The sequence below is a fragment of the Leucoraja erinacea genome, chromosome 12 (genome assembly GCF_028641065.1).
Source record: "Leucoraja erinacea ecotype New England chromosome 12, Leri_hhj_1, whole genome shotgun sequence".
Taxonomy (NCBI): Eukaryota; Metazoa; Chordata; class Chondrichthyes; order Rajiformes; family Rajidae; genus Leucoraja; species Leucoraja erinaceus.
Genome location: NC_073388.1, coordinates 21,606,209 through 21,632,971, shown reverse-complemented (window position 1 = coordinate 21,632,971; position 26,763 = coordinate 21,606,209). Strand labels below are relative to the sequence as shown.

General features: G+C 41.9%; 1 protein-coding gene across 1 annotated transcript in view; it reads left to right on the top strand.

Annotated features, from left to right (window-relative positions):
* Window positions 1-26,763, top strand: part of LOC129702153 (exocyst complex component 1-like) — a 41,882-nt gene that overhangs the window by 3,001 nt on the left and 12,118 nt on the right. Inside the window, exons 2-11 of the mRNA XM_055643766.1 lie at window positions 7,138-7,268; window positions 8,385-8,544; window positions 11,601-11,800; window positions 15,940-16,167; window positions 17,570-17,702; window positions 19,296-19,405; window positions 22,375-22,524; window positions 23,688-23,790; window positions 25,227-25,354; window positions 26,419-26,469. Of these exons, the coding sequence (XP_055499741.1) occupies window positions 7,138-7,268; window positions 8,385-8,544; window positions 11,601-11,800; window positions 15,940-16,167; window positions 17,570-17,702; window positions 19,296-19,405; window positions 22,375-22,524; window positions 23,688-23,790; window positions 25,227-25,354; window positions 26,419-26,469 (1,394 nt within the window). The remainder of the gene's footprint in view (window positions 1-7,137; window positions 7,269-8,384; window positions 8,545-11,600; window positions 11,801-15,939; window positions 16,168-17,569; window positions 17,703-19,295; window positions 19,406-22,374; window positions 22,525-23,687; window positions 23,791-25,226; window positions 25,355-26,418; window positions 26,470-26,763) is intronic.

Here is a 26,763-nt window from a genome sequence, read left to right as displayed (position 1 = left end):
AATCATCCTCGCAGGGAGAACCTGTAAGCGTGACACAAAAAACACTGGAGGTCTGAATCAAATCTGGGCTGCTAGAGCTGAGACAGTTGCACAACCTGCAGTGGCACGTGCAGGCCAAAACATAACTTGTGAACGTTTTTGGGAGAGTGGGTGGCAACTGTTACTAAGTTATAACCAAAGCTTTTCAATAGGCTTTTTTTAAAACCACTTTAACTTCATGCTGGAACCAATGCATTAAAAACTTATGCCAATTCAAATAAATTCCCTTAATTGCAGTTGAAGTGTAATGAAGGCATGCTGAATCACTTACGGAGCCTGACATTCATGTGAATTTGTATAGGGGGGTTGCACGAAAGGTCACTGGGTCATAGGGCTCGACACACGGAGCCGCTAAATCCAACTGGAAGACATCCGTCACTTCAGGTATATGTTATTAATGCTAGAAACGCGTACTTTCCTACCTGTTAAAAAACGCCAAAATGTTGAATTTTTGCGCTGAAAGAAATTGTGGGAGTCGGGGTAAATGTGAGAGACATGTACCCAACTTTAGACTTCCAAACGTGAAGCGAAATGAAGGTATAGAGAAGCGAGAACTGAAGGGACTACAGCAGCTAAAGTGCTTGGTAAACATTGAAAATATTGGGAATTATCGCGTTTGCTCACTGCATTTCATCAAGTAAGGCATTATTTGTGTTTTTTCTTGATTCCTTTGGTATCTAAAAATTCTCAGAAGTGATAAATCTGGCTGTAAATTTTCTACAGATGCATTTTCATTTTGTATGTAAAAACCCACGAGAACCATGGGCAATTAAAAAAAATTACAGCCAGATTTATCACCTGAAACTTTTTAGATGCCAAAGGAATCAAGAAAAAACACAAATAATGCCTTTCTGTTGATGAAATGTAGTGAGCAAACGGCCAATGTTCGCCAAGCATTCTGGCTGTTGTTGTCCCTTCAGCTCTCGCTTCTATCTACCGTCATTTCTCCTCACTTTTGGAATTCTGAAGTATGCTAAATGTCTCTCACGCTTATCCCGATTTCCATAATTATTTACAGCGCAAAAATTTACAATTTCAGCGGGTTTTAACGGGCCCGCTACGCTGGAAACAATGGTAAGTGCCTACCCTCAGTTCATCGCGTGTTATCCATTTGGAGTAGCGTAGCAACAGTACGGGTCATGGGTCATGACCCAACTGCCGTGACACCTCCCTATATGCATAGAAATCCCCATTCTTTTCAGTTCTCCGTATTGGTGGCAAATGCTGTCTGCTTTAAAATGATCCCTGCTCCAACAACTAAGTAATTGCCCTAAGGTACACAAAAATGTTGGAGAAACTTAGCGGGTGCAGCAGCATCTATGGAGCGAAGTTTCTTCCAATTCCTTCAGTTGCTGTTTCCGTAACATATTTCTTTTACGAGACAGGGTTGTTAGCCCTGTGCTCAACCTCCAACCCGGAGGACCAGTGGATCGCTCTTCGTCTCGCCTCTACCCTTCGCCCTGTCCAGCATGGGAGACCCTAACAGGAGACATAGCTCTAGGGGTCACTGAGACGCACAAGCTCCCTGACCAGGACAAGGTTGTAATCCAACGGGGAGGAATAATTAATTAGCACATTGTGGCGGCTCCTAAGGGTCGTGCCATTATACTGCCGAACCCCTCGGCACAGGAGTGGTGCAGTCCGGAGGCGGCCCTCAGCCGGAGGGTTTAAAAGGCAGGGTTTGGGTGCCATCTTCCTCTGGTTTCGTCTTCCCTTCAACCGGGAGGAATACAATAAAGGTGCTTCTCAAACACTGGACTCCGTGCCTCCTTTTGAGACCCACGCACCACAACATAAATATTTGCCATTTGGGAACCCTGACAGAAAATGCTTCCAAGCTGTATGCGTCTTGCATGCGTTGATGTGATTGGTCTATAGATGAAGTAATCAATAGACAATAGGAGCAGGAGTAGGCCATTCGGCCCTTCGAGCGGTATTTATGCTCCTAAAGCTTACCCCGTTAGTCTAATTCAGTCAAGCACTGGATCAACTAAACTTCTTTATTCTCAATCACAAACAAACTTCCAATACGATACCTTAACCCACACTGCGGGTCCGATCCTTGTCTCTACTCGTCCAAGCCCTTCATCCTCGTGCGAATAGACACTTCCAGACGGTCAGCACGGCCCCTAGTGCTACCCTAGAAGTTCGACTTTGACCCATGTGGTGTCCCCTCTTTTATACAGTATCGGACCCGTGGCGCAAAATACATGATGGGGGGGGGGGGGGGGGCAACCCCTACAAGCCAATCACAAATAAAAATCATATAATACATTTATTGACAGCTCCTTAACCCAATCACAAAATACCTCATTACATTGTTTCCACAGAAGGTTCTAGGTGGAAGAGAGTTCACCACTGTAAAGAAACATTTCCCCAGGTAACATAAACAATTCAAGCAAGGCTCCATGCTTTAACCAATCACAAAATGCAAAGACCTGGCAACATAGTTAACAATACTTTTACACCACCCCATTCTGTAACTAATCCTGGTCATGCATTTGCAGCCAGGCTCAGCTCTTTCTGCAAAACCCTCATACATATTAACAATTGAGGGGACATCTGGACATCACCCTGTGCTTGACCTCCTCCCAGGGTCCAGCCACTTGAGCCATGAGCCTCATGGCTTTGCAGCTTTTTGCAGAAAGATGACAGGCAGGCTTTGCAAAGGCAGAGGTCCTCCATTTTGTCACATACTAAATTGGCCAATAGTATCAGAGCCAGCACACCGCTATTCAATATGATCATGGCTGATCATCCACAATCAGTACCCCGTTCCTGCCTTCTCGCCATATCCCCTGACTGCTATCTTTAAGAGCTCTATCTAACTCTTTTGAAAGCATCCAGAGAATTGGCCTCCACTGCCTTCTGAGGCAGAGAATTCCACAGATTCATAACTCTCTGGGTGAAAATGTTTTTCCTCATATCCGTTCTAAATGCCCAACCCCTAATTCGTAAACCGTGGACCCAGGTTCTGGATTCCCCCAACATCGGGAACATGTTTCCTGCCTCTAGCGTGTCTAATCCCATAATAATCTTATGTTTCAATAAGATTCCCTCTCATCCTAAATTCCGGAGTATACAAGCCCAGCTGCTCCATTTGACATATGACTGTCCCGCCATCCCAGGAATTAACCTTGTGAACCTACGCTGCACTCCCTCTATAGCAAGAATGTCATTCCTCAAATTTGGAGATTAAAACTGCACACAATACTCAGGTATGGTTTTACTAGGGCCCTGCAGAACTGCAAAAAGACCTCAACTTCTCTTGTTATGAAGGCCAACATGCCATTAACTTTCTTCACTGCCTGCTGTACCTGCACGCTTACTTTCAGTGACTGGTGAACAAGGACCCCCAGATCTCATTGTACTACACCTTTTCCCAACTTGACACCATTCAGATAGTAATCTGCCTTCCTGTTTTTTGCCACCAAAGTGGATAACCTCACATTTATCCACATTAAACTGCATCTGCCCACTCACCCAACCTGTCCAAGTCGCCCTGCATCCTCATAGCATCCTCCTTTGGGGTGGGTGATTGCAACCTTCACGTGGTCCGCCCTGTTTCGACGAATGCAATCAAACCGGTGTGCACAATCAAATAAGATCAAATAGAACAAGTTGTTCTACAACTTTAGGCTGTGCACGCCATACACAAGAAGAAGACGCATTCTCCACACACTTCACACTGCCACCCAGCTTTGTGTCATCTGCAAATTTGCTAATGATACTTTTAATCCCTTCGTCTAAATCATTAATGTATATTGTAAATAGCTGCGGTCCCAGCACTGAACCTTGCGGTATCCCACTAGTCACTGCCTGCCATTCTGAAAGGGACCTGTTAATCCTTACTCTTTGTTTCCTGTCTGCCAACCAATTTTCTATCCATGTCAGTACCGTACCCCCAATACCATGTGCTTTAATTTTGCCCACTTATCTCCTATGTGGAACCTTATCAAATGCTTTCTGAAAGTCCAGGTAGACTACATCCACTGGCTCTCCCTTGCCCATTCTCCTTGTTACATCCTCAAAAAATTCCGGAAGATTAGTCAAGCATGATTTCCCCTTCGTAAATCGATGCTGACTCAGACCGATCCTGTTACTGCTATCCAAATGTGCCGCTATTTCATCTTTTATAATTGACTCCAGCATCTTACCCACTACTGATGTCAGGCTAACTGGTCTATGATTCCCTGTTTTCTCTCTCCCGCCTTTCTTAAATCGTGGGATAACATTAGCTTCCCTCCAATCCACAGGAACTGATACTGAATCTATAGAACATTGGAAAATGATCACCAATGCATCCACGATTTCCAGAGCCACTTCCTTAAGTACCCTGGGAAACAGACCATCAGGCCCTGGGGATTTATCAGCCTTCAGTCCCATCGGTCTACCCAACAACATTTCCTGCCTAATGCGAATTTCCCTCAGTTCTTCCGTCACCCGAAGTACTCTGGCCACAAGTACATCTGGGAGATTGTGTGTGTCTTTCTGAGTGAACACAGATCCAAAGTACCTGTTCAACTTGTCTGCCATTTCCTTGTTCCCCATAATAATTTCACCTGTTTCTGTCTTCAAGGGACTCATGTTTGTTTTAACTCATGTTTTCCTCTTCACATACCTAAAGAAGCTTTTTCTATCCTCCTTTATATTCTTGGCTAGATGACCTTCATACCTCATCTTTTCTCCCGTATTGTCTTTTTAGTTTTCTTCTGTTGCTCTTTAAAAGTTTCCCAATCCTCTAGCTTCCTGCTCATCTTTGCTATGTTGCACTTCTCTTTTATTTTTACACTGTCCTTGACTTCCCTTGTCAGCCACGGCCGCCTCTTACTCTCCTTAGAATCTTTCTTCCTCTTTGGAATTCTTCTGTATTGTTCCCAGAAATACCTGCCATTGGTGTTCCACTGTCATCCCTGATAGGGTCTCTTTCCAGTCAACTTTGGTCAGCTCCTCCCTCATGCCACCATAGTCCCCTTTCCACAACTATAATACTGACACTTCTAATCTTGGAAACTTTATTGTCATTCAGACCTTTCGGTCTGAACACAATTTCGTGGCCTTGCATGTCATACATATAATAAAATAACACGGTTACTGTCTCCGGAAGAGACAGTAACCTTAAGACTTTTGCCTCCATCGCAGTGAGGAGGTGTCTGGTGAACTCACTGGGGTGGATGTTAATTTGTGTTTATTGTGTGTTTTGTTGTTTATTATTATATGTATGGCTGCAGGCAACGACATTTCGTTCAGAACAAAAGGTCTGAATGACAAATAAAGAATCTAATCTAAACAAAATACACAATAAACACAAATTTAACATCTACCACAGTGAGTTCACCAGACACCTCCTCACTGTGATGGAAGGCAAAAATCTTAAGTCTTTGTCTCTTCCCTCCTTGTTCTCCCTCTTCGCTGAGGCGATCCAGGCCTCTGATGTTGTGACCTCCAACGGGTGATGGTAAGTCCCGCGGCTCAACCGTGCTCTGCGAACGGGCCGGTTCAATCTCCGCGGCCCGAGGTGGTCGATGCTGCCGCCCTCCAGTCCAGCGGACGAAGCTGGTGCCGCGGGAGCTATGGAAAAACAGGTCACCAACCTGTGGCCTGCGAGCTCCCGACGATGTCGTCTACTAGTGTTGTGGGAATTACAGAGACATGGCTGCAATAGGACCAGGGCTGGGAACTGAATTTTCCCTTCTCCCTCTCAAATTGCAGATTAAAACATCATATTGTGGTCACTACCTCCTAATGGCTCCTTTACCTTGAGTTCCCTTATCAAATCCGGTTCATTACACAACACTAAATCCAGAATTGCCTTCTCCCTGGTAGGCTCCAGTACAAGCTGCTCTAAGAATCCATCTCGGAGGCACTCCACAAACTCCCTTTTTTTGGGGTCCAATACCAACCTGATTTTTCCATTCTACTTGCATGTTGAAATCTCCCATAACCACCGTAGCATTATCTTTGCTACATGCCAATTTTAACTTGCACCCTAAATCCAGGCTACTGTTTTTTTTTTGGGGGGGGGGGCTGTAGATAACTCCCATTAGGGTCTTTTTACCCATACAATTCCTCAGTTCTATCCGTACTGACTGCATCATCTGATTCTATGTCACCCCTCGCAAGGGACTGAATTTCATTCCTTATCAACAGAGCTACACCACCTCCTCTGCACACTTGTCTGTCTTTTCGATAGGACATATACCCCTGAAAATTCAGATCCCAGCCTGGTCCTCTTGCAGCTATGTCTCTGTAATTCCCACAACACCATACTTGCAAATTTCTAACTGAGCCTCAAGCTCATCCACTTTATTTATTTTACTTCGCTCATTCTTTTACAACACTTTAACTTCGGCATTCACCTCCCCTCTCACACCGGTCACTATTGGCCCTGACCCTACTCTCTAGATAAACTAGGAATGTTAATTTAAAGTATAATTAAATAGAGGGACTTGTGAATTTTCATGGTCAGAAATATTGAACTTTAATCCAATTAGGCAATGAGACCTATAAGGTGTAAGTTTTGTGAGTAACTTTTTCTTCAGCTTGTAGCAGATCCTGCTCAATATATTTACATAAATTGAGAGAATATTAAGAACAATTTTAAAAATTATTTCAAATGCTTCTCCAGGACAGGATGTTCTGACTACAACCTGACTAGCAGATTTCCAGTGACCTTCACAATTCCACAAAGGCGATCGGCTTGCAGGCCATATTAGGATTGTATTCCAACTTTTGACAGTTTTGCAGACCTAACATCTAAGATGTTATTATTGAGGCTCAAAGTACAAACAGGAAAGCAATGAAACTAGATAAGCTCCATTTTTAACCATTGAAAATGATGGGGCAGAAAATCTGAAGAGGTATTTGCAAACCAATTGCTTGCTAATTTTAATTGAATCACCCAACCTTATTTAGAACCTTATCCGTGATAGAGAAAATTTGAAAACTTTTAAGTTCACCTGAGATAACTGTTTACCCCTGCTGATCGAAATGGTTAAATTCGGATGGACGGAAATTAATCAAATATAATTTATGTTTTTTATTGTTAAAGCATCCTACCAATAGGTGTAATGATTCTACATTTATTTCCTTGTGTAGTCTCAACTGATCGTCCATATCAAGCTTCCCTTGTGAAATTTAAAAAAGCTGATAAAGGTGATGCATACAAACAGGTGGCATGGTGGTCATTTGAGGATCTACTTCTGGTTGATGGAAAAGATGCATATAAGGTAGAAGAAGAATGATTGTATTCGTTTGTCACTGGTAATCAGAATAATATGAGAACTTAAAGAACTGGTAATCAGAATAATATGAGAACTTAATATAATTGTCCACTTTAGGCAGAAAAATAGGTGCCACTCAACAATGAAGAGAAAGATCAAAAGCAGAAGGCACAAATCCAAAGTCAAGGTTACAGTAAGCGAGTTCAGTATTCCGAAAAACACGGAATCATGGAATTTGTAAAAGTTCATTCGAGAAAAAAAAGCAAGCGGGGGTGCCAGGTAGCAGGAGAGCAGGGTGTAACAGTGAGAGAGAGGGGGCAGATGCGAGTGGGTGATGGGGAGAGACTGGACTGGTGGAGAGACGGTGAGAGGTGGGGGAGAGAGAAGGGGGGTGAAAGACATGCATGTTTGCATTTTGCTCACAGGTGTGTTTAGTTTAACATTCCAAGGGGAGTGCCAGGTTTTGCACGTTGGTTGCAGAGACGGGTAATGTCCCCCAGTCCCTCCCTCCAGTCTGGGATGGGGGGTGGGGGGGGTTGGAGAGATTGTCTTAGCGCCGGGGAGTTCTTACGGAGACGGGGTGTCCGGGACCTGCAGTGAAGTCACGATAGTGAGTTCCTCTCTCCCCATCCCTCTCCCCCTCAACGGGGCAGGCAGCATCATTGGAGAAAAGGAATAGGTGACTTTTCAGGTCGAGACCCTTCTCCAGAGATGTTGCCTGTCCCAGTGAGTCCCAGCAGCATTTTATGTGTTTCCCCGTTGATGACTGGTGCTCGGCTTGCGCCAAGGGGGTTTAACCAACAGCCTCTGGATAAGGCGAGAGGTGCAGCTGACGGTCCCCGGCCCGTCGGAGAAAGGGTTTCTGGGGAGTTGGAGCAGCGCCGGAGACCCAGTTCGATCCTGACTACGGCTGAAACGCAGGTCTGTTTACATGCAGCAGCTTAGCTGGCGAGAATGTTTATCTCCAGTGACATATGACCTGGGCATGCGCAGTTGGAATACCGAACTCGCTTATTGGAGCAGCCGTGATCTTATGGAATGGCAGAGGGGTCAAGAGGCCTACTGTTGTTCAAATCTTTGTATATTTATTTACTCTTTTGATGTTCTATTTTATTTTCAAAGGATAACCCTGAATTCGATTTGCAGTTTGATAAATTATACAAGTGGATTACCAGCAATTCTGGAGACAAAAATAGTTTTATGTCCTGCCTCTTCAAGCTCAATCGACGTTATATGCATGGCAGAATTAAGTTTATAAACATCAGTTCTCAGATTTTAGAAGGTAAAATCAACAAATGTATTATTTTAACTTCCTGTTAATGAAACACTTGATAAAGATTTAAAATGGAGTGTGTTTAAAATGTGAATTATTTTTGGTTATACCATTAGAATGGGCTATAGAATTTATAGCACAGCTGTATTTCAATACCTGTATTGCGGTGATAGCTTGTGTGGCAGAGGCCCAACTCCAATATCTAACAGGTCAAGCTAAAGACTCATTTCAAAGGAGAATAGGTTCCAGGATGGACTTTAGATATTGTGGCATCAGGGACGACACCAGATTCGGCAGTGACAACACCGACACTTACAATGGGGTGAACTTACGTGATATGTTTTATTTACAGTGACAAGAACGTCCAAGATTGCATGGAGGTGCTGTCCCTCGTTGTTAGGGCAGAAGTCCGGAGGCATTAGCGACCTCCGGCTTGTCCCGGCAGCTCAGACCTAGCCTCGAAGGAGGAGACGTGGTGATCTCCGGCTTCTACCTGCAGTTCACCCTTACCGCGAGAGGAGGCACTGGCAGTCTCAGACTTATCCAGGCAGCACAGCTTTGGGCGTGAAGAGGCGGCTTAGTCTTTGCCTCTGTGTGGGTCCCTCGTCCATGGGCAGACACTACTATCACAGGCTTGCCTCGGCCACTCAGTCTAAGCCTTAGTTGAGGCACTCGGGCTTCTTCCCGGAAGTCCAGTCTTGGCCACATGGTGGCATTGGTGTTCTCGAGTTTGTACCAATGGCTCAGTCTTGTGACTGCGACGAGAACACAGCTAACAGGGGTGCTCCCCACTTTCTCCTCCCTCCCTCTGGATTCCATGGGTTAGAACAATGCATCTGCCTGTGGTTGAGAATTTAAATTCCAGAGTGTGCAAATTGTTAGGAAAGTTCTGGGACTGATAGGAAAGGTCGACTAAAACATGATGGTAGGGGAAGGACAGAAGGCTTGGAGTGTGTAGTTGGAGAGAGGTTTATGGAAGAATTTAAAAACTGGGTGATAGGTTTAAAATTAACTGCTGTCATTGGAAGCGCTGTCAAAGGTCCCAAGCACCGATGTAATGGATCAGTGGGATTTGGAGTGAACACAAAATGAGCGGAGCAGAAAAATATGTGATATCAGGATTGAGCTATTGAGAGGTATTAAGGTATGTTCGCTCATTGTCTAGGAAGTGACGGAAATAACAGGTACAGTGGAATGGATAACTACGGTTTTGGTGACAAAAATGTCAGTGTGATCCTCGCATCTTTTGTTGGAGATGATTGTGGAAATAGTGGGAAAATTGATTGTAAAAAGGTCATATGTGGTGGAGAAAGAAGATGAATGTTTTCATTCGAGGATCATCTTGGTATAATTAATTTTAGTGTTGAAAGTCATGTATAACTTCAATCAAACGGCGATGAATTGTTCAACCAATTTTGTGTCAGGAATGTTCTATTTTTAATTTTGTAGACTTGAGGGCAGAGGTGGAGGGTATATAATGGGAACAGATGCTGCCTGGCCCGCTGAGTTACTCCAGCATTTTGTGTGTACCTTGGCTTAAGACAAGCTTCTGTAATGGTGGAATTTTAGAAGGGAAGCTTTAGAAGCAGCTCAGCACCGACAAGACTAATGAGTTAGTGGTGGGCTTAGAATGCGAGGATCACCCCGTCCCCTGCCTCCAACGATAGTGTGGATGTGCAGTTTACCAAGGAGTACAAATACCTTGGAGTTTACCTATACAGGAAACTGGACGTCCAGGAACACTGAGGCCCTGTGCAAGAAGGGACTGAGCCAGCTGTACTTTTTGAGAAGACTCTTCTCCTTTCAACGTTTGCAATAAGATGCTGCAGATGTTCTATCAATCGGTGGTGGCCAGTGCCATCTTCACTGTCGTGTGCTGGGGCAGCAGGGCGAAGGCCATAGATGCCAACAGGATTAACAAGCTCATCAGGAAGGATTGCTCCGTCCTGGGGGCGGAGTTGCTTTCATGGGAGGTGGTCTAGGAGGGGAGGATGCTCCTCAAACTGCAGAGCATCTTAAACAATATAGCTCACCCCTTCCATGACACACTGGTCAACCTGAGGAGTACCTTCAGCAACAGACTAGTTCCACCAAGATGCAGTACAGAACACCACAGGAGATCCTTTTCCCCCTGTGGCTATCAAACTGTACAACTCCTCCGCATTCTGTTGTGAGGTCAACTGACCCCCCCCCCCCCCCCCCCCCCCCCCCCCCCCCCCCCCCCCCCCCCCCCCCCCCCCCCCCCCAATCTTTGCACATCTCCAATCCTTTCCACTCGTCACTTTAATTTCATGTATCTTGTGGTTTATGACTGTTGGCAGTCCAATTCCCCTCCTGGGATAAATAAAGCTCTATTGTATCGTATATGATTAAGTTCAATCGAATAATGCATGCTGCCCTTTGTAATGGCCAAGGTAAAACACAAATAACACGTAAAAAGGTTGATTAATTCCAACCTGAAGCTATTCAAACTGCTTTGTGGTGTATGTATCTGTTGGAAACATTATGTTGAACTATCTTGAATGGCAAGTCCATCAGTGCAAATAGGGGTCAGAGATGAGGTCTTGACTACTTTGCAAGGGGATCTTTCCAAATTTATTTTCCTGGATATTTATAAAAATTAACATTGCATTTTGCAAGGTAATATTTGATGTTCAAATTGTACAACAAACAAGGCATTGAGAATTCTACTCAATATAACAAATAAATAATGAAATATACAAAATATGCTGATAAGGGTGTCTGCTGAATTTATAATAGTCATTATGCAAATGTATATTAGTTCTTCTGCTGAAATTACTAGTGTTGATATCCTGCACAATTAATTTAAAGCTCAAAGGCGATAGTAATCATGACTTATCCTGTAAACAACTTGAGCTGTGTACTGAAGTACATCAGTTCAATTTTTTTTATTGTCAGTTTTTTCCTTGATAATTTTGCCTAGACATTTAATATGTTTTGAGATTTAACCTGTGAAAATTGCAGTCATAAGATCAAGTTTCAGATAAATTATTTGACATTTTGTTTAATGAAGAGGAAGTTTTATCAAAATAATTGGGTTTCAGAGTGCTTGCGTCCTCCAGTACAAGAGAGAACAAGTGAGCCTATTGAAGTAGAGGACGAAGAAGAAATTGATATTTATCAAGTACTCACACCAAAAGAAGCATTGGACGTAGGAAAAATAATGGAACAGTTTGATCAATCTATTTCTAATTCTGAAGCTTTTGCAGAAAAAATGAGCAAAGATCTCCATGTATTAGATGAGGTACTCTTTTAAAAGTAATATATTTGAAAATCCTAATGCATTTTGCTGAATGTTCCACTCACTTTTTAAAGATATGTATATTATTTCATTTATTAGTTAATACAATATGCCCTTTGTGTAGTTTGGTAATTTAATTACTACTTGATTGTTTTATTGAATTACTTACAGCTGTAGTGAAGTACTCAAAACTGGTACAGTCTTATATTCTGTAATATGCAACAGAAATAGCATTGGTGGATGCTACGTGCAATTATAGATGTTAAATTATTAAAGAGGTAATAATGGGGCACTTGGATAGCAGTAAATGGATTAGTACAAGTCAACATGGATTTAAGAAAGGGAAATCATGCTTGACTAATCTTCTGGAATTTTTTGAGGATGTGATAAGTAAAATGCATGAAGGGGTGCCAGTGGATGTAGTGTATCTTGTCTTTCAAAAAGCCTTTGTTAAGGTCCCGCACAGGAGACTGGTGACTAAAATTAGAGCACATGGGATTGGGGGTAGGGTGTTGACATGGATAGAGAATTGGTTGGCAAACTGGAAGCAAAGAGTAGGAGTGAACGGGTTATTTTCAGAATGGCAGGCAGTGGCGAGTGGAGTGCCGCAAGGCTCGGTGTTGGGGTCGCAACTGTTTACCATATACACTGCCACCCAGCTTTGTTACATCCGCAAACTTGCTAGTGTTGCTCCTAATTCCCTCTTCCAAATCATTAATGTGAACTGTGAAGAGGATGTTAGGAGGTTGCAGGGTGATCTGGACAGGTTGACTGAGTGGGCAGATGCGTGGCAGTATAATATAGATAAATGTGAGGTTATCCACTTTGGTGACAAAAACAAGGGGGCAGATTATTATCTCAATGGGGTTAGGTTAGGTAAGGGGGAGGTGCAGCGAGACCTGGGCGTCCTTGTACACCGGTCACTGAAAGTTGGCTTACAGGTACAGCAGGCAGTGAAGAAAGCTAATGGAATGTTGGCCTTCATAACAAGAGGATTTCAGTATAGGAGTAAAGAGGTTCTTCTGCAGTTGTATAGGGCTCTGGTGAGACCACATCTGGAGTATTGTGTACAGTTTTGGTCTCCTAATTTGAGGAAGGACATCCTTGTGATTGAGGCAGTGCAACGTAGGTTCACGAGATTGATCCCTGGGATGGCGGGACTGTCATATGAGGAAAGATTGAAAAGACTAGGCTTGTATTCACTGGAGTTTAGAAGGATGAGGGGGATCTTATAGAAACATATAAAATTATAAATGGACTGGACAAGCTAGACGCAGGAAAAATGGTCCCAATGATGGGCGAGTCCAGAACCAGGTGCCACAGTCTTAGTCTAAAGGGGAGGTCATTTAAGACTGAGGTGAGAAAACACTTTTTCACCCAGTGAGTTGTGAATTTATGGAATTCCCTGCCACAGAGGGCAGTGGAGGCCAAGTCACTGGATGGATTTAAGAGAGAGCTCTTGGGGCTAGTGGAGTCGAGGGATATGGGGAGAAGGCATGCATGGGTTATTGATAGGGGACGATCAGACATGATCACAATGAATGGTGGTGCTGGCTCGACGGGCCGAATGGCCTCCTCCAGCACCTATTTTCTATGTGCACATAGTTCTGTGATAAATAAAATATGCTACTTTCTATAATTCTACTATATCTGGCAAAAAATAGGGTGGACATGGTAAACAATGTGATATGAAAACCTTAAACGGATTTGAAAAATAAAATACTGCAAACAGAGAATGCTATTTGTAGTATACTACCAAGCAATGGAAGTATTTTAAAATAATACATGCCTAGTATATTCTAAGATATTTTACTTATTAAAAATACTTTATCATAATGTTTAGGTCTAAGTTAATCGTAAAATCAATCATTTTATTAGTCCCTGTCAAAATCTAACAACGTTGTTCAAAAATAGAATTCAACCAACACTTTATCACTAAAATGTATAGATCAGATAACTGTGCTTTATAGTACAGGTGCACAACCTTTTATCCGACAGCCTTGGGACCAGACACTTTTCGTAATTCAGAATTTGTCGGTCTTCGGAATGGATTTTTTTTTGCGTAGATTTTAATGGCTGGCTCAGTGGTAGAGTGCTCGGCTCATATCCGCAAGGTCGCGAGTTTGCGCCTTGATCCCGGCAGTTACTCGGTCGCGAGTTTGAGTCTTCAATGTCGTTTTTTCATGCAGAATAAATGTTTGTATGAAATGCAGTGTAGGAGAGGTGTACTGACTGTGTCGGCAGAACTTTGGAAGTGATTGCCCACCAGTCTAAAACGCCGCTGTGTCTCCCTGTCCCTGGGATAGCAGGGGGCGATCAAACAGCACAATACCCCCCTCCCCCTCCAACTCCAGAGGAATCCGCTCCCCGATGGGCCGCTACGGCGACAAGTGGCAGTTTGCCCACAGCCCGAGCTGCGCCACCCCAAGAACACCTTGCACACCATCAGCTTCTGCCCCTACGTGTTCTGGAGTTGGGGCTGGGCTGGAGTTGCTGCTGGCTGTGGGTCTCTGGGATCTCCGTGCTTGCAGTGGGCCTGGGGGTCGCTGTCCCGTTGGTCCTGACGTCTCCGGCCACCCCCCTGGACTGGAGCTGAGACTGGGAACTGTACCGCCCTTGCCCCCTCCCTCTGCAACTGCAAACAACCCCACTCTTCTGCAAGGGCGGTACAGTTCCCAGAGGATAGCAGGTGGCCGGAGACGTCAGGACCAACAGGAACCCGCTCCCCGATGGGCCCCTACGACGCCCCCTCATCCGCAACCCAGGTTCCTCTGTAGTTGGAGCTGGGCTGGGCTGCTGCAGGCTGTGGGTCTCTGGGTTCTCCGTGCTTGCGGTGGGCCTGGTGGTCGACGTCCAATTGGTCCTGACGTCTCCGGTGACTGCACTAGCCTGCTGGCTGCCATCGCCGATGTGAAGACAGTACAAAGTCCCCGCGCCGGTGCAATGAGCGGGGAGCTGGAGAGGGGAGGGAAGGGGTCACACACATGGCCGGGGAGCAGAGGGGTGTAGGTGGGGTGAAACTGAAGGGAGCGACAATCTGCTGCTGCCTGCACGCTGAGTTAGAAAGTTCCCACGCAAGACTCACGATACACTGTGTATCGTGTCTACCGTGGGAACTTTTTAACAGCGGGCAGGTAGCAGCATATCGTCAATTATTAACCCTCCCGCGCAATATACTCTCACCTTCTCTTTCATGGATGGGGATTTAGTTCCCCTTTCTTCGAGGGCCGACCGGAGGTTCCGCTGTCATCTCTGCGGGCCGCCCTCGGTGAACGTCCTGTCTCCCTGTCCCTGAGATAGTAGGGGGCGATCAAACAGCACAATACCCCCCTCCCCCTCCAACTCCAGAGGAATCCGCTCCCCGATGGGCCGCTACGGCGACGTGGCAGTTCGCCCACAGCCCGAGCTGCGCCACCCCAAGAACAAGACGTACCCCTTGCACACCATCAGCTTCTGCCCATACGGGGAGCGTGTTCCTCTGGAGTTGGAACGGGGCTGGGCTGGAGTTGCTGATCTGGGATCTCCGTGCTTGCAGTGGGCCTGGGGGTCGGTGTTCCGTTGGTCCTGACGTCTCTGGTGACTGGCACTGTGCTGCTAGCATCGCGACGTGAAGACAGTACAAAGCCCCCGCGCCGGTGCAATGAGCGGGGAGCTGGAGAGGGGAGGGAAGGGGTCACACACATGGCCGGGAAGCAGAGGGGTGTAGGTGGGGTGAAACTGAAGGGAGCGACAATCTACTGCTGCCTGCACGCTGAGTTAAAAGGTTCCCACGCAAGACTCACGATACACTGTGTATCGTGAGTCTACCGTAGGAACTTTTTAACGCAGCTGGCAGGTAGCAGCATATTGTCAATTATTAACCCTCCCGCGCAATATACCCTCACCTTCTCTTTTATGAATGGGGATTTAGTTCCCCTTTCTTCGAGGACCGACCGGAGGTTCCGCTGTCACCTCTGCGGGCCACCCTCGGTGAACGTTTTCAAGGACCTTTCTTCAAGGACCGAAAAAATGTCGCTATTCGGAGGTTTTCGTTATTTGGATCTTCGGACAAAAGGTTGTGCACCTGTATATGCAAGCAGGTAAGTGACTTTTCTGCTGACAGTGAATATTAAGAATTATTTAAGCTGTTGTCTATCCTTCAGGCAAACATACGATCAATCATTGTATCTGAGAAGCAAGTTACTGAACTAATGGAGTTAATTGACATGAGTCTTGTTGATGTGAGAAACATTGAGCAGACACTTCAGACCTACGAAGAACTGCTGCAGAGTGTTAAAGAACAGATGGATCATATACACCAGAGCAATTATCAATTACAAGTCATTGATTGTAATCAGCAAAAACTTTTAGAGGAAGTCATTTTTCTTGTGGTAAGCTAGCTATGTTGATTTACAGGTGGACAATGAGCTACATCGTGTGGTATTTTAAAGATCACCTTTTAAAGTAACAATTTATAGGAAGCATTGGCAAAATTCTGTATGAGTGAAGCCTCAAATACTTTCTCAGGGAGGTTAAATAATTTGAAAGAAAACATGCAAATTTTGCACAATTTAAATTGGGCCTTATTGCTAATAGACTGACAACTCATGCACTGTCTCGACCCAAAACGTCACATATCCATGTTCTCCAGAGTTGTTGCCTGACCTCTGAAGAAGGGCCTCAAACCAAAAAGTCACCCATTCCTTCTCTCCAGAGATGCTGCCTGTCCCGCTGAGTTACTCAAGCATTTTGTGTTTACCTTTGATGCTGCCTGTCCTGGAGTTATTCCAGCCCATTTCCAATAAAGAAATTGCCTGAAAGGTTACAGGGAGAAGGCAGGAGAATGAGGTTGAGAAGGAAAAATAGATCAGCCATGATCAAATGGTGGAGCAGACTCAATGGGCAGAAAGGCCTAATTCTGCTCCAATGTCTTATGGTTTTATATAAAAGTAGTGTACATATAGCACTGGTTTGATGTCTTCTCTATTTCTCTTCTACAATTTGACTGCTTTTATTTTATAAATTAAACTAATGTTTTCCTTTTTTCCAATGGAGACTGCTGACCAATATTCTGTTGTGAATTTCATTCATAAACCTGCATATACTCCAAACCATTTGGATAATCAGTCTCCATTTGCATCACCTCAGTTTAGCCAACGAGAAAACTTATTTTTCAAATCAAATCATAATTATTGTACTGTACTTAAATCTACTGGGTCACTTGGTATTCATCTGTAATTTATGATTTTACTTCATTCCTTGTTCTGTATTTTTGATTGTTTCCTGAATAAACATGTGTATTAGAGACACATTTGATCTGTTTTCCATTTCTTTCAAAGTAAAGCCCTATAGATCATATTTTTTCACGTAAACTTGAAGCAATTAATTGACACGCTGGCAACAACATTTATGCATTTAACAGTGCTATGAAGATAGATAGTAAAAGTTTATATAATTTAAGGAATTAAGAAAGCTGTATCAAAAGTAATCAATTTTAAATTGGGAATGCAATTGAGATGCATAGAGTAAGCAGTTTGAAAAGAAAAGGAAGAGTATAAATCTGTTTTCTTTGTAGGATTGCTAGCAAGAAATGGTTTTCCTTTTCTTTGTTGCATCTTCAAATACCACAATTCCTTCTCACCCCTCTTGTTGTAAGGCAATATTTGGCTTAGATTTATGAATACTTTGTTGCATTGTTTAAGCTGGACATATTTTATCTCATAGGGTTTAATTGATTTAACATTACCATATTTAATATACTTGTTTTTATAATAATATTTGATGTTGTAATAGGACAAGTTGGACCTGGCTGAAGAACATCAAGTAGCTTTACGCACTGGTGATCTGTCCATACCTGAGAGCTTAGAAGCTTGTATAACAGCCGTTGAAGCATTGAATAATTGTATGAATGTGAAGTTATCAACAGGTATGTTCAATTTTAACTTTTCTGCTTTATTTTATGCTCCTTGTATCTCTTAGTTAATGAAAGTCTAAGTCCTATAAACACAAATCATTCAATTTTGTATAAATTTCAAGAACATTAACTTTGGGAGGAGGAGAGATGGTCTGCATCTACTTGAAATAACTCAAATCTGATTCAACTAATTGTCTTTAAGGTTTAGACTAAATAAAAAATGAAATTCTTTGGAATTTCCTGCAGTTGTGAAAAATCACCCTTCATACAGTTAAGTATCTGGAGATAATGAAGCTGTACCTGACACCTGATGTGAGTGTGTTTGGTTTTACTTTTGAGTATATATTTAAAAATAACAAAAATAGAGATGGATGTGCTTACTCAGCACAAATTAGACAAAGTACACACCTCCAAATTGAGAAAGCTGGAGGTTACAGATAGATATATAATCTTTTCACACTTAACTTGCTGCAACCTCACTTTGTAAAATAAATGAATACAGGCTAGGAAAGTCTAGACCTCAACCCCTCATTCGTCTGATGTTAAAACTTCTCGACTAGGCTGACAGCAGATATGCTACATTTGTATAGGTGCTAAGGTGAGGTGAAAATGCCCAGAATATCTACACTTAATTATTAAAGATATTAAAGTGATCAGCATTATTGCTTTGGCGGAAATAGATGATACACCAAAAGAGCTTTGAAGAATTTGTCAGTGCCTTTTAGAATTTCTTGATGGTTCTGTTAAGTAGTGATGCCCAGGAAATTTAAATGGCCTTTCAATTACTGCACTAAACATCATTGCATAAACAAAAAAACGACTGCAGAAAATCATGACTAATGCAGGGTCCAACCGGAAACAATGACAATTCCTCTTTCCCCGCAGATGTTGTTCACCCTGCTGAGTTTCTCCAGCAGTTCGGGTGTTTTTGCTCCATATTCTAGCATCTGCAGTCTCTTGAGCCTCCATTGCTGCAAAAAAATATAGTTATATAATTTTAAAGAAATTATATCAATAAGCTTTAATTACAAGAGCAAAATAAATGAAGGAAATATTAACCAGCTCAAGCATCATCTCTAGTGAGAAACATATTAAAATGTTGATATAAATGGCATTTCATTTTGACTGATAATAGGAGGTGATATCACCCGAACCAATTTTACTGCAAATCCTCACTTGTCTCCCATGGTCTTTGGAGTTCCATTGGGAAAATTATATCCCCTCGAATAGACAGAGCAGTTGCCATACCATACTGTGATACAGTTGGTAAGGATGCTCTTGATGGTGCAGCGGTAGAAGTTCACCAGAATCTGGGGAGACAGATGGACCTTCTTCAGTCTCCTCAGGAAGAAGAGACGCTGGTGAGCCTTCTTGACCAGAGTTGAGGTATTGTCGGTCCAAGAGAGGTCATCGGAGATGTTGACCCCCAGGAACCTGAAGCTGGAAACACGTTCCGCCTCCGGACCGTTAATGTGGATGGGGGTGTGCGTGCCACCCCTAGACTTCCTGTAAATTTGTACTACAGGTAAGATTGCATTGTCTGTCCCATTATCTGTAAATTTAGTTGTTAATGACAACATGAATTTCACACTTTGGTTTTATTAGGCCATCGGAAACTGCAAAGTGTTGTAGAACAGTTAATAACATTTGAAAATTTGCGCCAACAATTTGAAAGTCGATTCATACGGCATATTAGCAATATATTTGTACTACAGGTAAGAAAAATAGTTAATATAGTAAGATGATTCTTCGAATAAATCTGTCAGAAAAAAATGTGAAAAACTTGCTGTGATGCGTAGAGCAAATTTTAACATGTGGTATTGTACTTTTGTTTAGTTTATCATTTAGCTTTTGATAAACTAAAGCTAAATACATTGAAAGTCATGCATTATTTGGTTGTATCAATCTTAAATCTTCATCTAGCATTTCTTGAACTGAATATGTAGAAGTAGGTAAGGATTGAGAATAATTTAATATTAATGACAATCACGTTGGTGTTTTTTCTTGCTAAGTAAATAGCACTTGACTAGGCAATGCTGTGCAATTGAACTGTTGACTGATTTATCATTTTCCATTAAGCATTCAGCTGACCTTAAAAATACAGTTATTCACATGGTATTTTCAACTTTTTTGAAACAGTTAAAATTAGCTGAACAATATCAGTTTGGCCTGGTTATTAACCCAGAATGTCTGCTGAGGTACTTGCTGCTTACACTGTTCAGTTACCTGTGCACTAAACCCACTGTTACCCAGAGTAGTCCCCTGGCATAACCCTGTTAAGTAGACCCAACTTCAAGGCTTTTACAGTGCTGGGTTTTTTTCACTCATTAGCAACAAACCTGGTTCCTGAATTAGTTTTACAGTCTTTTAAGCCATGATCTTATGTTTATTAACTGTCCAATTGAATGCACTAAGACATAAAACATTGAAAATATGACAATTAAAGATACAATTTAATTTTGTTTAATAGAAAGAGCACAGAACATGAGAAAGGACCAGAAATAATGAAATGCATTAAACCCTACCTGGACAAAGATGGGGGTTGAGGACACCATCATACACCTGCTCCATCGTTCCTATGCTCGCCTGGATATGCCGGGAAACATTGTGAGAGTCATGTTTTTTGACTTCTCCAGTGCTTTTAACATGATCCGGCCTGCACCGCTAGGGAGCAAACTAACGAAGATGCAGGTGGATGCTCCATTGGTGTCCAGGATCACCAACTACCTGACTGGATGACCACAATATGTCAGGCTACAGAACTGTGTCTCGGACATGGTGGTGAGCAACGCAGGCCCCACAGGGGACAATCCTCTCTCCCTTTCTTTACCATCTACACCACGGACTTCAGATATAACTCTGCCTCCTGCCACCTGCAGAATTTTTCAGATGACTCTGCAATTGTGGGCTGCATCAGTGAGGGGAGGGAGGCTGAGTACAGAGGTGTAGTCAATGACTTTGTTGAGTGGTGTAGCTAAATCACCTGCAGCTAAACACTGACAAGACTAAGGAGTGGATGGTGGACTTTAGGAGGAGAGGAACACCCATGTCCCCTGTCTCCAACAATGGTGTGGATGTGCAGTTTACCAGGGAGTACAAATACCTGGGAGTTACTGGACAGTAAACTGGACTGGTTCAGGAATGCGTAGGCAAATGTACAAGAAGGGACAGAACCGCCAGTACTTTTTGAAAAGGCTCCGCTCCTTCAACGTCTGCAATGAGCTGCTGCAGATGTTCTACCAATCAGTGGTAGCTAGTGTCATCTTCTTCGCTGCCGTGCTGGGGCAGCAGAGCGAAGTCTGCAAACGCCAATAGAATCAATAAACTCATTAGGAAGGCTGGCTCCGTCCTGGTGGCAGACTTTGATTACTGGGAGGTTGTCTTGGAAGGGAGGATGTTCCTCAAACTGCGGAGCATCCTGGACATTGCAGCTCACCCCCTCCATGACACACTGGTCAACCTGAGGAGTACCTTCAGCAACAGACTGGTTCCACCAAGATACAGGACAGAATGCCACAGGAGATCCTTCTTCCCTGTGGCTATCAAACGTTACAACTCATCCCTCTTCTGTCATGGGGTAGACTGACTGTCCCCCACCTCCTCAATCTTTGTACTTCCCCAAAGCCTTACCACTCGTCACTTTATTTTCATGTTTCATGTATATTGTGTTTTTTATGACTGTTGGTAAATTATTTTCCCTCCTGGGATAAATAAAGTTGTATAAAGTTCCAAGTCTTTGAAGGTGGTGTGCATTGCAATAATGGTGGATCACTGGTAGAAGGTATGAATATATAGTGTTAATAATCAAGCTGACCAACTTTGTTTGGATGGTGCCAAGTGTTGCTGAAGCTGCTCTCATCCAGACAATGAAGAGTGTTTCTTCAATTCTTTATATGTGCCTTGCAGATGATGTAAAGGCTGTAGGCTATCATTAGTGATCAGTTGCCCCTTGGTGCTAAACTGTTTATACGACATAAGCTAAGTACATGACATGACATTGAAGGGTCTCGACCCGAAATGTCACCTATTTCCTTCACTCCATAGATGCTGCCGCACCCGCTGAGTTTCTCCATCATTTTTGACTACCTTGGATTTTCCAGCATCTGCAGTTCCTTCTTAAACAAAACTCTTTGACATAAGCTAACATTTACTTTTTAATCAAATATTCTACCAATTTTATTTTTTCCGAGAGGACTTCTATTCCCCAGTATGAGCCATCACATTTAACTTGATCCTATTGGAAAGTGCTAAAAACTATTGTAATATATCCCAGCATGTACATCTGTGTACAAATATCAAATTTGTACGTATCAAATAACCATTCTTAGTAGCTGAGCCTTAGTGAACTAACAGCAAATGCCTGCAGAAAGTTAAAGCCAAACTGATTGAACGTCACTCATGATCTGGGATCATGGATTTTCTTTGGAGGTATTTTTCCCTACTCAGATCTTGTGAGCAAAGTAAACTAAATTGGTGCACAAATGGAAATGAGGCACGAGCCTTTGACCTGCAGGCTTACTAACAAACCAAATTAATTGAGTGAATTGTGTATATATATATATTGACATTTTCATTTATGTTGCCTAGAACATTTTAAGTATTTGTGCATCCTGAGCGGGAGAATTGAGTGACTTTGTTTCTTTTGTTAAATATTCTGAAGATATTTTTTCTTCTTGCTTTTAAGGGAAATGACCCAGGTGTTAGCCTGATGCAACAGACTGGAGAGCTGATCTTTCCCAGACATAAATTTTATCATGATGAATTGTTGCCGTATAACCCTTTAATGGCTTGGCTAAAAAGCAGCAACCTGGTTATTTTTAATGGTTTGTCTAAGGTATGTTTATTTGCCTGTCAAAATGTGCTCTGTAATCTGAAAGCTAAGAAATTGTGTAGTGATGTTGATGCATGGTTACTTAAAATTATTCATGTGACATTACTCTTTGTTTGAAAATGCTATCATTTAATAAACTACTTAATATCTATATATTACTAAAACTCTTGTCTTGTTTCTATCTATGTTTGTGTTTGTTGTCCCATGTGATCCTGGAACTACACCAAAACGGTACATGATAGCGCTAAAAGGTTTCAAGCACCTTTGTCCCGTGGTCGCTCTGGCAACTTTCCTTCCGATTTGATGTTATATTTCACGTTATTCATGATTTTTAAATTAAAAAATTTAACTTTCAAAAGATTTTTACTGCTAAATCCTTGCTGGCCCAGCTTGCAACAAACTTCCATACAAAATTACAATCCAGGAATACGCTGTACTTCCACCAAGTTTCCACCTGAACAGGAGCTATAACGCCACAATGGGATCTCGCAGTCCTCCACCTGACATTTGCAGCAATGTTGCCATCATACAACACTTACTCTAGCTCCTGGCAGCAAATTCTTGAACAGGAGGGGAAGGGTGAATTGGTATTGTAATTACTGTGGCAGGCAGGGGAAGTACAATTGGAATATTTTTTTTTTAAGTCCAGTGCTGGGGGAGGCAGGGGAGTGGTGCAATCTTACGTTGGGGAACGGGTTCAGTTGACGGACCATGCTTCCCATGGGCCTATGGCTTAGTGATGGAATATTGCGTTGGGGTACCAGGCCTCCCGTGTGACAGGGACCCAACGGGCCCAGTTGGTCTAGTGTCTTTTAAAACTGAAGGAAGTTGCAATGTGCTGCAGTACACACAAAAAAGTGATGTTATAGAGGTGTATAATGAGTTGAATCAGTGGATGACCAGGACATAATTGTAAATTAGGAAAGCTAAAAAAAGGTGCTTCAACAACACACACTTTAAAACAGTTCATGAGGGAGGCTAGCACTTAACGAGAAAGCATCCGACAGACTGATCTTGAAGCTACATTTGGAATTTAGTTCATCCTTGATATCAAGGCAGATCCATAAGACATATAAAATATATGAAATGATATGATTAATTTGCTATTGATAACTACAGTACGTTTTTTTTAACTTCACTTTAATTCTCTGTTGATTTTACATCAGGTATATGCTGAAAATATTAAAAAACTCTATGACAAACAGGTCAAAGATTTTTTTGATTTACTGAAGTTTAAACTGACTGGAATAAAGGATGGCATGAAATTCAGTAAGTATGCTTAGAGTTTCATAAAGCATTACTGAAAGCAACTATCTTGTTTACACATGAAGAAGCTCACAAAATATACTAATGGATATTATGATGGCTGGCCTGCATGAAATACAGTAAAGATAATCATGTAATTTCACCTGCCCTTTTTAAAATCATTGATCTTAAACAATAAAATTAATTAGATGCTTTGCTGTAAACACAACCATTCACAAGATAAATGTAAACACATTTAAATGACAGCTCATTGATAGAACAGTCATACTCCTTTTCTAAAACAAAAGACAGTTAAATTGAAATGAAATAAATTGGACCAAATTTTGAAAAACTGAGTTTATTTTGTATCTTTGAAAAACTTTTGTTGCGTTAGCAGTATGTTTTGGGATCATTGTCTTGCTGTAGAATGAATCGCCAGCCAATGAGTTTTGAGGCATTTGTTTGAACTTAAGCAGATAGGATGTATCTATACACTTCAGAATTCATTATGCTACTACCATAGCAGTTGTATCATAAATGAAGATAAGTTAGCTAGTACCTTCAGCAGCCATGCATGCCCAGGTTATAACATCCCCACCACCATTCTTGCCGGATTATCAGTTTTCCCACATCTACAGAGGTCACAATAATTATACAACCATACACCTCTGACCCACTAATTATGCGCCACCCCCACCCCCGTGTCGCTAAAGCCCTATGGTCAGCTAAAAACATAAATATCACAAATATTCCGTGTAAATTAAATTTACAGTGAAACTTCCAATTCTTGCGTGGGTAACCCAGGTGCTGGTTAACAAGTTGCCATCGGAAGTCCCCACTGAGGCTCAGATTCGGGGGGTCTCCCATTGGGGATTTTGAGTGCACTCTCGTACTTTTGTCTGGATTTTGTCTGTTTTTTCACACACAGAGTGGTGAATCTCTGGAACTCTCTGCCACAGAGGGTAGTCAAGGCCAGTTCATTGGCTATATTTAAGAGGGAGTTAGATGTGGCCCTTGTGGCTAAGGGGATCAGAGGGTATGGAGAGAAGGCAGGTACGGGTTACTGAGTTGGATGATCAGCCATGATCATATTGAATGGCGGTGCAGGCTCGAAGGGCCGAATGGCCTACTCCTGCACCTAATTTCTATGTTTCTATTAAGGAAGGTATCAGGGCACCAGTTGCCGGAAAATTGGTGGGGTACCTGTACTCCCTTGAATCATCTTTGGTTGTTTTCCACAAGTAAATTCACAATAGAACAAATAGGTTTTATTTGAGATGAAGCCAGAAAACATAATTGTTATTTTATGTGTAGAACTATTTGCATAGTTTAGCAGTAGTTCATTTTCTGTGGAGAAAATCTGTTTTCTAAATTGTGTGCTAATACAATGAAGAACAATTATGCCTATCAAAATGTTTAATGTACAAGATATGGTCTCTTTGTTGTACTGTAATTTTTAGAGATCCAGGAAAGTATTGAAAAGTTGACTGCTTCCACATCCAATCTGCAAAAAACATTCTTCAGAAATACTTTATATGAGCATTTAGAGCCAGAAGTTGACATAACAGATCGTGGAATCCTGGACAGGGTACAGCAGCTTTCTATGACATTATGGATATTTCAATTTAATAATATTGTTACAAGAGTTGGTTCAATGTGTTTTGAACTTTAATTTTTTCTGATAAATGCATTAATTATGCATATCTGTTTATTCTCATTAATGTTTAAAAGCTATCTATATGATGACAAATTTTAACCTGGAACCATTTAAAAGTAATTGCCTAAAAATTCAGCCATATATTGCAGTGTTTATGTTGTTTATGTACTAATTTGGGTTTGGGCAATGTGTTTTAACTTATCTACTTGACATTTGATATTTGGTCACTTTTTCCCTCAAAATCAGATGCTCTTGGGTTTTTTTCAACACACTCCAGTTTCACAGACTCTTTAATTAAAAGTTTATCTGAGGAACAAGCTGATCACTTTGTCACTCTGTGGCATTACCTGACCTGCTGTGTGTTTTCTGTTCTTTAACATGTCTTCATGTTATGTCAAGTTATGATAATACTGTGATAATAATCTGTGTGTTCCTTATTGAAGGTCTTCTAAAAATCTCGTACACCACTCAATTTTGCTAGTTCTCTTTTTTTCCAGTGATCATCCCAATCTCAGGGTTTATTGATTTCAAGAAGTTGTATTCAACTGTAAGCAAAAGCATTCTGTTGGAAACTATTTTTAACTTGTTTTGGTTTTAAAAGATTAAATCTACTATGAACTGCACAATTTTATGGGTAAATTACATTTCCCTTCATTATTATGCAGGTTGTCCTGATCAGTTGATCAGGGTTGGCAATTTACTGTAAACTAATATGCTAGAAATAACATTTTTATTTCATGCATTTTGTCTTACTCCATACATAGTATCCACAAAATATTTAAACAAGATGTATTTGACTTTTACTTGGCCTTCAACAAATGTATTTTCTAGCATACTCTGTTCTTTTATTAAACAAAACAATATATTCCTGTGACATTACATCAGATTATCTTTATTAAATAAAAAGTTACATGTGCATCTGTTCACAGTATTAATGTACAATAAGCTGACTTTAGATGTTTGCATTATTTTCTGGCTTGTGTGCAATTATCAAGGCCAAAGACGATCAGGGCAGAGAATGGAGCACTTCCTCATTTTGTACTGAGGTATGACTCAATTTCAATAAAAAGTAATTTTTTAATTGTACCAATATATTTCTTGTTGCCTTCAAGATGGTATTTGTACCAGTTAATTTGCCATTGATGAAAGACAGCTCAATATCGTTGTCAAAAGTATATGCTCAATATTTTCAGCATTTTCTTTGTTTATTTGGGGTTTTAATCTTCTGCAATACAAGAACACATGATCAAATCACAACATACTGTTCTGAGGAGCAATCGTTAACACAATCCAAAAATGTTTCTATAATGTATCCTATCGACATGTAGATTAAAAATTCC